The sequence below is a fragment of the Polistes canadensis genome, unplaced genomic scaffold, assembly GCF_001313835.1.
Source record: "Polistes canadensis isolate GaletaPanama2010 unplaced genomic scaffold, ASM131383v1 scaffold_674, whole genome shotgun sequence".
NCBI classification, from domain to species: Eukaryota; Metazoa; Arthropoda; class Insecta; order Hymenoptera; family Vespidae; genus Polistes; species Polistes canadensis.
This window is the reverse complement of record NW_014570221.1, coordinates 14150-26298: the sequence shown is the minus strand read 5'-3', so window position 1 is coordinate 26298 and position 12149 is coordinate 14150. Positions and strand designations below refer to the sequence as shown.

General features: G+C 38.9%; 1 protein-coding gene across 1 annotated transcript; it reads right to left on the bottom strand.

Moving 5' to 3' along the window:
- Window positions 1-8363: 8363 nt before the first annotated feature.
- LOC106792786 (piggyBac transposable element-derived protein 4-like) lies at window positions 8364-10433 on the bottom strand. Its single transcript, XM_014759306.1, has 2 exons — window positions 9444-10433; window positions 8364-8462 (listed from the first exon to the last, which is right to left on the bottom strand). The coding sequence occupies exons 1-2, from the start codon at window positions 10431-10433 to the stop codon at window positions 8364-8366; spliced, it is 1089 nt and encodes a 362-aa protein (XP_014614792.1).
- Between the last annotated feature and the right edge of the window lie 1716 nt (window positions 10434-12149).

Below are 12149 nucleotides of genomic sequence, written 5' to 3'. Positions count from 1 at the left end.
CATATTATATAATTCTCGAAATAAGGTCGGTGAACTGTACCAATTATCAATAAATTAACAATATCCTTTTCGCAATAACCTACTCTCTTTCAACAAATTTATCGCAATAGTTCTGCTAGCAGATCCAGTATCTGTTTTATCTTTTCCTACATATATATTAAAATTTTGTATATATTTCGATTTCAAATCACACAGTTTGTAAAACTTAATACCAAATCTTGCTCGTTTTGTTCTAATAAATTGTATATAATGCAAAAGGCTTCTACATTGCATTAAGGATTCATCAATCGAAATGTTTTTATTTGGTACATACATGCGAATAAAAGTCTTTTTTACTATTTCAGACACTTCCCGAATTTTTATGAGTTGGTCATTAGAATTATTTTCACTAGAAAAATGTAAATGTTTAGCAATAGAGAGAAATCGGTTACGACACATAATATTTTTAAAATATGGTGTTTCTATGCTTTTATCTGTGGTCCAATAACTTTGAATAGTAGGCTTCACACACACACACACACACACACACAAAACTAAACTTATTAAAATATTTAAAGCAACTAATATTTTTAGTTCATCATCTGTAAAAGGTGTAAAATCTGCGTCAGTTGCGCCATATTTATTTGTCTCTGTTATTGGTATTGTAACTAGTTCTTTGTTAAAAAATAGTTCAGAAACTTCCCTTCTCCGCATATTTTGCGTATTTACAGTTGCACTACCCACACTTGAAAAATTATGTAAAATTGGCGTATAATTTTCGGCTTTCCACGTATAATCTTTATTGATAACACTTCCGCACTGATCAACTTCGCTTTTCATTACTTGATGAAATAATCGTAATACGTTTTCGAGTATGTCTCATTTCTATACTTGAATCCGAATCGTCCAGATATACCAAAGCTCGTAAAAATTCGTTGGTGTACAACCGTAATGTCTTCTTATGTCAGATTGGAACTCTTTACGACGTTTCAAAATATGATTTTCATTTTCGTCGTAAATCTTATTAAATTTTATTTCTTCAAGAATGTCGATTTCTTTATTACGAAATGGGATGTGTAAAGTCACCATTTCCCTTTTACACTTATTGACATCTGAGGTTATGTTATAATTTCTATAACGAATGATGCATTGTTGCTTTCGATGTATATACACTTCTTATGAATTTTTAGTATATTTAGCAACGAATTGGGCAAGTGACAATTCTTTCATTTCTTCTGGCCGCTGCTCATATTTGTCTAACCAATTTTTCTTCCAAACATTTGTTGAATTCTCGTCGGTATTCAATTTCATCAATTCTTTTTGTGTTCGTCTAATAGAACACAGACATTTCTAACAGAACTTTTGGACATAGATTCAGGAATTAGATACCACGTTGCTTCTTAACTCGTCAATTCAACAGTATTGAGTATATTAACATTCATTTTCTTTGTTATTTTAACTTTGTCGAACTCTGGGTGCTCATTCATTATTTCAAGAATTTGTTGCTGTAAATTGCTAATATCTCCATTAGTTTTATTAACGTATTCAACAAAGAACGCGACACAAAAGTATTCCTCGATAATAAACTGCATATTTGTATTTGGTTGTAATATATCATAAATGAAAGGATTGAAAGAGTTGTGCCATTTTTCACTTGGTTGTCCCCCTTTAATACAACGTTCCCGTAATGTGCCTGTATACGAGTCGTTGAAGCAGGTGAGAGAGTTACGGTATTATGGAATGGCAGCGCTGGTCTAAAATCCCGAGCTAAAGTGTGCCTGGGGTCGCCAAACTCGTACTCTCTAGCTAAGTAGTGAGTCCCTGGACAAGGTATAATCGAGGTAGGAGAAAAGATCTTATAATGAAAAGTCGCATTTGCGGTTTAAGTGGGGCCCTCGGAATCCTCTGTATCTCGTGCGTCAACGTCCCGCAGGCCTTTTTCGGCCCTATCAGCCTAAGGTCCACCCCTAGATATCGACACTCTTGTGAGGGCGATAGCTGTGCTGTCTTAGCACCCTTTGCTTCAAATTGAGGCTCTGTTAGGACTTAAGACTTCTTAAAAGCGTGAGTCACGAGGATGTTAGAGCAGTGCTTAGGAAGAACTGTTTATTCGCGGGCATGATAGCGTATACTGGCTATATCAACTAGAGAACCATAACATATTCGGGGGCGATTAGCACCACCACAAGTCGTCAGATGTGTTTGCCAAGGTGACCCGCTATCGCCCCTTATCTTCTGTCTGATATTTGACAGAGTATCACTTTCAACTAAAGTCGGATACGATCTGGGATGCACACGCATTAGCATCGTGCTGTACGCTGACGAAACCTTCATGGTAGCCTCGACGGTCCAAGGAATGGGTATGCTAGTAAAGACCGTCGAAAAGAGAGCAGAGGGTGTTAAGCTCTCGTTTAACATCTCTAAATGCTCGGCGCTGTCAATTGTTCCGTCCGGCCAGGTTAAATGCTTTTGCGCAGTCCAGAGTAACTACGTGTAGCTTCCTGAGCCTGCGCTTGGCATCATCCAGCAGTGAGGCGAGGACTGTTATGTTCTCTGTTCATCCGTCCTCCAGAAAATGTTTTCCGACGTTATTCAGACCGGTGTTGCGGAGGCGGACGGGGCGAGTGTTTTTGTAACTGTCGCACCACGACATTTGCAATTCTGATTGGTGTGAATTAAACAGCTATTGCTGCTCTCCACTTTTTCGGGAGAAAAATAGTCCTACTCGCTATCATCTCTGTCGGGTAGCCTCCTCATGCAAGAACGATGTTAAACAAGAGGAAACGCATCATTGCCAGCACACTACGTCAGGCCGTGATACCGTCAATGCCAAGGGCGAAATTAAGCTGAACCTTAACCTGTTTGATTTCCACCTGTGAGACAGGGCACCAGACACCCTTCAGCTTGGACTTATCGTTCTTCTCGGCAGCTAGTGTGTATAGAGGTGATTCACGAGTCATCATCTATTCCCAGTTTTTAACCATAGTTTAAAGACTAGAGGGACGTGACCCGCTCGAACCAACCAACACCCCTCTGGCTACGCGATCAGGGTTCTTCCTGAACTGGTCTTGCGTTTTTGCGTACACTCTTCGTCTTATCCGTCAAGATGTTATATCGTTCGAATCAACGGGGGCTCGCACATGCGACCGACTGCCACCAGATTGCCCAGAAGGTGGTGAGAAAACGCTCTTGAGCAACGCGTTGATCGACTCTGCTACATCGACGCCCCTAATTGGCTTCCGGACGATGCTTACCAATATTTGAAAATTGTGCCCGACGTCTGCGTCGATCTTAGAGATTATGTTTTCAATCTCAAGCTCGATCTCACTACGTGGCCTCTCAGGGGTGTTAGTATCTTCGAGCGATTCTCCGGCGAGTCCGGATCGGTCCTCTGACAAACCTTGGTTAGGTCGAGCGGTGTCACTGCTACTACTACTATTACCTAAGTCTTCCTGACTTTCAACGGCCCGAATTTCCCGAATAGCAGCAGCGACAAGATGTTTAAAATTGGCCCGACGCCTGACATCCTTGATAGCATTAAAAGTTCGGTCGCCAGGCTCTTGAGAGAGAATCTATTTATTGATAAATCTTTCTCCACTAGAGACGCCTTGGGCTTCCACACGAGCCAGAAGTCTCAGCTCTTCCGGTGATCACCGCTTCTTGACTCTCTCGTCGGAAATAGTGGCATTTGTCGCCTCTAAGTGGGTCGATCTCACATCCACTAAGCCTCGCTTTGTCGTAAACGACTTTGGGCATTCTGCACATTGATGCACCAAGTCAGTATTGTTCTAAGTACTGGCTGCTTCTTGCGGTGTAGACGGAACAGAATTTGCATTTTGTGGGTTTGGCATTCACTGATTGTAAAGTTTCTATGGGGTCAGTAATCCGAGACGGGTTTCCCCGCTGCTGATAATGAATAATCTTGTTTCGTTTGAGTCCATAGGAAAAAGCTATGCCGGCTTGGCAGCCCAATATAGCCTGGAAGAGGACATCCTGTCTCTCCCTCGTTATAAACTCGTTACACCCTCACTGCAGGGAAGAGACTGGGTTATTAACTCATGACGAGTGGTGCAGCGGTAACTCTTAGTTTTCCTGAAGGTACTTATGGCGGGACCTACGAAAAGGGAGCTACTTGCTAAATTATGATCCCTAAAAAGCCTAGTCCTTCATCCTTGTATCGGCGAATCGGTAAGATACCTTCAAATGACAGCCCTTAAGAGAGCTAACGACTTAACTACGAAACTGTGTATACAGTGCACGGCATGGTTTCCAGGCCATTACAGACAGCTCCCTGTCTTTTACCTCGTTGGACTCTTAATCCGTGGTGTCGTAAAGCCAGCTACTAGTACCACTAGCAGCTGCGTCATAAAGGTACTATGCTGTCCACGAGATAAGCTGTCGCGGGACAAGCCACTAAAATGATATATCCCCATCTTGGAGGCTTACTACTTCGCCTTATAGTCGGTAGGAGAGGGTGGAGTTCTTCATTGATATAGCAGCAAGCCTAACGAGATTTCCATATGTGCGGGGTGAGCGCACCTTGTAACCTAAGTAAAATCAAGAGATGCAGCTGCGCCGCCGTCTACTACTTTTGCTAGAGAGTCATAGGTTACCCAGGCATTTGGCTATTTTTTTTTTTTGGTAGGTGGGAAAACCTGTTATAGGCACCCTGGCGGGACTTTTGAAAACTTGCTCTAATTAACTCCCTAATTAAGGGTTTACCTACCAAAAATCCACCTTCTCTCGTGTCACGTTCGAAGACACGTGACGGCTCTATTTCTTGCTGCTGAATTAGGCTTTCTAGGTTCTGGTTACCCAGAGGGAATGATTTGGGTTTTTAACTCAACCCAACCATTCTCGTCAGGATGGCGCTCTAGTTGTCATTTGTTCCTGACGGGTCCAGTTTGTATGGGACCTTTGTAGGATTCTCGTTTTGATTTCAAATAAAAGCCTCAGTGATTTGTTAAACCCTTTCGCTACGAGCGTCGCCTATAGGCGACATCCGCGCGATGTCCTGTGTGTACGAGCGTCGCCTATAGACGACGTCATATGCCTGAACTGAGACCCGCTCCGTACAGTGCCGCTACTCCGGCGGCACGTGCCGGTGGTCCGTACAGCGGCGTCACTCCGACGGAGCACACTGCCGTAGCGAAAGGGTTAACTGTGATTGAAGAGATTGTGTTGATGCTCCGCTTCGTACACCTTGCTCCGACAAGGTACAGGATAGGACAGCAACGGAGGAATAAGACACTTCGTTAAAATCCGTTGCTGTCCGTCTCACAGTTGAAATGTTGTATTGCTCGATTTTGCTTTCGTGGCTGCCGCTTAATGATTCACCTGACACAACCTGTGCAATCACAATGAAGTCTCTGTCTTCGGTTTTGACTAAAAGATCGGGCTTCCTTACGCCAATCTCCGTCCTCAGACGAGATTTTATTTATACTTCCATTTTCCGCAATGGCAGATGATCTTTAATTCCTTTTTATAGAATATGTTTCCTTCTGTTAGTTGGTCGGCTAACGATTTCCTCCGTACGCCACGGTATGAGAACGTAGCTTAAAAGAATAAGACTTTTGGAATTTAATTTCGGTTTTTTATCGCTTGCTGAAGATCTTTGTATTTATCTGACTTTGTTCTGTGTGCTAAGTTGAGATTAGTTTTGTCACTGACTACACTTGAGCGTCAATGACTGTAGTAGCATTTGCTTCTCCTTTTGCTATTAGTTCTGGTTTCTGCAGTCCATGCTGTGTTTAAATCGAGGCTCCTTTCGACCTTTTCAAATTTCTTTTCCAGAGCTCTCTTTAACCCATTTGCATCATCGCTCTACTTAAGCTCCCGCATCGAAACATCAGCGACGTTCAACAAACGACTGACGCGTATCACCACGCGCGGTCGGTCGTATGTGCTGTAACGGGCATTGCGGCTCGCGGATTATTCCGCGCTTGGTGATAGTCGACTGTCGCGACCCACGGATTATTCCGCGCTTTGATGTAGATGGGTAAGAATGTACTTTTTAAACGATTGATACACAGTGTTATATTGCATTTTACATTTTTTTACACAAAAGGAAAAACAAATATTTTTTAATAAATGAAATAAACTTATTTCAGTTAAAATAAATTAACGTTCGTGGAATTCTTTAAAATGGTCAATGCTTTATCACAAATGTGATATTTAAAGACTGTCTCCCTTCGAATCGACTTACTTAGGCATAGAACGCATCGTTTTGAAGTTTTATTTCCTTTTGCTGGAGTTGCAGGTATCCGTACAGGAAAATGTCTGCCAGTAAATCTCGTAAAGGAATCATTGACGGATGTCTTATCTACATTAATGTTGGGCAAATATTTATCTATAATTTCTTCGGCTAATAATTGTTTAAACACATGGAAGGCTCGATCTTTCTTCTGATTTTTAAAAATTACATAAGTATTCAGCAACATCATATCAATAGCATAAAAAAAACATTTTTTTTATAGGCTTTTTTACATCGTCGAACAGTATGAAATTTGCTTAACATTTGGTCGCCAACATCAACTATAATCTACTACTGCGGTTGGTTTTAAATTCTTTTGTCCAGTATATCGGTTTTGTTTTTGTTAAATTAATGAGGAAAAATATCTTATAATATGGGTGGTAAAAGTTTAATAAATCTATATATTATATCTATTACAAGTTCTTCCGTGCCACGTGCTATTACTTTTACTTTAACTATGTAATTCTTCTAACAGAGAGCCCTATACAGCTAATCGCTGTCCCTTATATACTAATCTTACATGGACTAGAGTGGGGAGACTTACATGTGTGCGTCTCTCTCACGGACAGTAGCACACCAACACATGCTCTTGCGCTACAGCACATACATTTAACCTTGCAATAGACAATGTACACATCTCAACAGTTTTCCTGCTTCAACAAAACTTAAATCGTGCATGGTAGTAAGCATAACGACATCTTTCTTGTCCTTCCATTTTATCGCCGCCATCTCTTTTGTAGTAATATAGTAGCTTCCCCTTTTTGTAATACGTGTGATTTTAATTCTCGAGGCATTTCTTTCCTATTTATTCTCACTGTTCCACATACATTTGTTTTCATTTTATATAATTCTCGGTATAATGTTGGTGAACTGTACCAGTTATCAATGAATAAGCAATACCCCTTGTGCAATAATTGACTCTCTTTTAACAAATTGAATACAACATTCCTGCCAGCAAATCCTGTAGCAGTTTTATCTTTTCCTATATATATATATTGAAATTATGTATGTATCGTGATTGTGAATCACAGACTTTATAAAATTTGATACTGAATCTCGCACGTTTTGTTCGAATAAATTGTATGTAATGTAAACGACTTCTACATGCATTAGTGATTCATCAATGGAAATGTTTTTATTTGGGACATACATGCGAATGAAAGTTTTCTTTACAATTTCCATAACTTCTCGAATTTTAGACAGTGGGTCATTAGGATTATTTGTACTGGAAAAGTGTAAATTTTTTGAGATAAAAATAAATCGGTCACGGCTCATGACATTCTTAAAATACGGAGTTTCTATACTTTTATCTGTTGACCAATAGCTTTGAACCGTGGGCTTGGAAATTAGACTCATCAAAATATTTACAGCAATAAATACTTTTAATTCGTCCCCTTCAATAGGTATGAAGTCTGCGTCGCTTGCGCCATACTTATTTGTTTCGGCAATTATTTTTGTAATTAATTCAGTGTTAAAAAATAGTTCAAAAACCTCCCCTCTTGATAAACCCCGTGTATTTATAGTTGCACCACCTTCACTTGTAAAACGATGTATAATCGGAGTATGATTTTTGGCTTTCCACACGTACTCTTCATTTATAAAATTATTGCACTGTTCATTTTCGCTATCAGAACTTGACGAAATCCTCCGGCAACGTTTTTTAGGACGTCGTACCTCATTACTTGATTCCGAATCAGGATACTCAATATCCATTGGGGCATACTAAATTTTAGATTATATTATAAAATAAGATTGCTTTCCAAACTTGGATTTTTTAAATTTAAATATAGATTGGCAACACTTACTGATAGTGGCAGTTTGAAAGGTTTTCATAGAAAAAGTAAAACTTTTTTAGAATACACTGATGTATATAAACTCAAAGAACTGAAAGGCTCTCACAAGCGGTTGAACGTAGTATGATGCAACTGAAGGATATTTTGCAACTGGTAAGAATAAACAACGTAGGCTCGCGGATTATTCTGCGCTTGGTGATAGCTGACAGTCGCGGCTCGCGGATTATTCCGCGCTTGGTGATAGTCGACTGTCGCGACCCGCGGATTATTCCGCGCATTGATGCAAATGGGTTAAGTGTGATGTAATGGAGTTGTGCTTCTCAACTCTGGTCCTGTAGTTACGGTGGCATTGCTGAAGAACATGGTTTAATGTCTCCACTGTTCTGCAACTGGCTCTGCATGAGCGGTCGGCTGCTCGACCACGTGCCGTTCTTGATCTAGTTGGCAAAGCATTAATCCTCAACTTTATAGCGATTACGTGGACTTTACCACTTGAAAAATGGTTTCCTTCGACAACCCGCTAGTGCTGTTTTTGAATCTCTTTTGATTCTTTGAGTTCATTGCCATCTATGGACCTGTGTAATAATAAGGTAGCCCATCTCTCTTAAAGTTTTATGGTTTTGTCGTAGTCAAGCTCGATTTCGAGGCTTAAGAAGGAGCTTAATGCTACTTTTTTTTTTCCTACAAACTTTAGAAGTCTTTGCCTCCTATGAAAAGGCATTAGTTACCTCATAGATAGTGTTGAAAGACCTCTATCCTTAACGTGTGAATGGAAGTAGACGTTGATTGCATCGTGCGGAAGTTTATGCCATTTCCTTGCAGCTGCTTGGGTTAATAGGTCTAGTTTCTTATGCTTATTTTCTAGGGTAAGTGGATAGTATTATCATGGTAGAACCATCAGCCTTGGGCCAAATAGCCTCAGTTGGAGTTTTAACAGCGCTTTTGTTAGTTTTTCTAACGCTTCTTTATGATTTATATCAGGTTGTGAGTATTATAAACCCTTTAGCGTAAAGCGGACACCTAAATATTTTCATTCGCTTTCCCTTTCGTGAGCAGGTAATTTATTATTTTGGCACACACATTTGGTTACGCTTTTCTTGTTCAAGTTAAATATGATTTTCTGTTGCATTTTGAAAAAAAATTTATTGGAACAAGTTCTGAATTATAAATATAGAATATACAACATGAAAATTTAAAAAATACACAAATAACACTCTATTTTTTATTAATTTATATAGGATAAGATATTACATTATACTATGTCGTATGATATTCGTTGAAACAGTCCAAGCACATCTGTGGCGATTTTGGGCAATTCAAACAATAAGTTGTCGTTTTTTTTTGAGGTTTTTTTTTGCTTGTTGGCGTCCTACGTTTCTCCTCTTTTTTTGGTAACACAGTACCCACATTCTTCTTACAGGCTTGCCCTGCTGATTCTTGCGAATCTCTAAGTGGTGAGACAGATTCCTTCTTTCGTGTTTATTAGTGTTGGGCACAGTATTTTTTGAGGACAACCATTCTGTGACTAAAAATTCACGAAATTTTCTTATCTCTATTTTTTTTTGTGTAGCTCTCTGATACACTATATGTGCGTTTACGATCGTTGTCCCTAAAAGTAAATATATTGCTAATTTGCGATACCATTTGATGCTTTTTCGTATGTTTGTTGCATATGACACMATCTGGTCRCTTCTGTCGATGCCACTTTTACYAATATTRTACTCTWTTATCRCCAAAGGCTTCATTTYCGAAGGACGACCGCGATTTRTAGAATCAGAGCTTCGAGTCATGATGRGAGGATGTTTTGTGGATAAGATTCTGACATCGCGAACATCTCTCCATTTTAGTACTACAATACCATTATGATCTTCTCGTGCCACCATTTCACCTCTTTTCAACGGATACGACATTACAAATCTTGGCATATTTTTTTTATTACACCTTACCGTTCTAATCACAAGCGTCTTAGAATTTAAAAATTTAAGTGCTAATTCATAACTAGTATAAAAATTATCGACAAATAAAGTACGTCCTTCGTTCAATAATTTGTCTGCAAGTTCAGTGCAGACACTTTCTGCTATGCTAATTTTTCTTTTTCCGCTGGTATCTCGTCCAGAATATATTTTTGAAGACCATGTGTATCCTTCGGTGGAGCACAGTTTGAACAGGTTTACACCGTACTTATGTGACTTTGTTGGAATATACTGCCGAAATACAAGTCGTCCCCTCCACGGAACCATTGTCTCATCGACAAAAATTTCTTTGCCTGGAGAAAAAACCTTCTGATAATTAACCATCAATATGTCTACAAGTGGTAAAACTTTTCCAAGTCTGTTATTTTGTACTATCGTTTCATTGTTAGCAAAATGCAAGTTTGATAGCAGTAATTCAAAACGATTGCGGGACATTATGCTGCGCGGCTATGAACAATTGTATATAGGATTCGTTGACCAACATTTCTTTAGCGGTGTTTGTAGTAGACTCATCCAAATCATCAATCCAATAAATTTTTTAATTTCTTCAGAAGTGGTGAGATTCCATTTATTTTGTCCAGCGTGACCAGTCATTTCATGTTCAAGTAATTTCTGCTCTGCATATCTATTAGTTTCTGTGACTAAAAGACTTATTACTGTTTCATTCAAGAATAGCGAAAGAACTTCACCTGGGCTAATGTCAGACGGCAAATCCAACAAAAGCTCGCTTTTTCCAGTGAACGGAAATGATTGTTGCCTACTATCGAACTCGTTCCATTGGATATTGTCCAATGAATCATTAGCTGTGTCCAATTTCTCTTCTTCGTCTAAAACTAGTTCTGTTAATAATTCTTCAATATCTTTACTTGCATATGATTCATCAGTATCTGAGCCTGAACTTGACGAAATTCTATTTATGACTTTTCTTCTAAAATTCACAACGTTTTCATCATTACTCTCACTATTAATTGTACTTTCACGCCGTCCAATGAACATTTCTAAAATAAAAAATTACTGATGTGTTCGTTTCAGAAAAAGTATGCTTCTCAACTGAATGATCTAGGATAACTGCAGTGAGATCCATTGCAGATCTCTAGCCGAAACGCTTATCGCTTTCCAGGGAAATTGATTGTTTAATGCCTATATGACACCATTCTTTATGTACTTCTTTTATAATTATCTTACTAAGTTTCTCTGATATAATGATTTTTTCTTTGTTCTTTATTTTTTTGTAATATACTCCATCTCATAATACTATATCTTTCTTGTTCTTTCCTATGCCGTTCTGCCCTTGATCCCTCCTTATATATCTTCTAATTTTAATAAGTTTACTATTTTTAAAGTTTCTTCTTCGTTTTCTATCGAGTCCAATACTGGATTTCTACTCAAGCAATCTACTTTTGTGTTTTTTTTCCCTGGTATGTATTTTATTGTAAAATCATATTGTGATAGGTAATACGCTARATCCCCCAGTTCTTCGTCCGTTCTAGCTTTTATATTCAGGTTTTCAAGTGGTTTATGGTCTGAGTATACTTCAAATTTTCTTCCTAGCAACCAATGCTGCCAATATTTTACCGCCTCTTTGATTGCTAGGCATTCCAGATATGTAGGATTTTTAATGGAAAAAACAGTTTTATTCTAATATCTATTACACAACGCAGAACCTCTCTCTTACATCGCTCAACACTCACTGCCCTTTGTCGCTCGTGCATTCATTCGTCGCATCCACACCGTCCTTTATTTCGTCCGTTGTATCCGGTTACTTAAAATCTAACAAATACCTATCGCCTTATGCTAACAAACCGGCGTCTTTGTCGACAGACTAGTCCAGTCAATAAAAGAAAAACTGACGACTTTTTGGTACCTGGCCAAAAACTTGATATAATGGTAACTCGACGACGCTGAATCGAATGGTGCTAATTTTTTTGCAATACGATGTGGCCTTCACGAGAAAAAGGGTAAAAATGGCCGTATCTTAGAATCTATGCATTTAATCGAAAAAAGTTTCAAACAAAAGTTGTGTTAAATTAAAAAATACATAAAAAATGTTGTAAGGTGTATCTTCGTATTTGCAAAAATAAGCGAGAAAATGAAGGTGAAAGGTAATTGTAAAAGAGGGGGCAATCCACGCCTCTTCGTTGGTCTTTACAC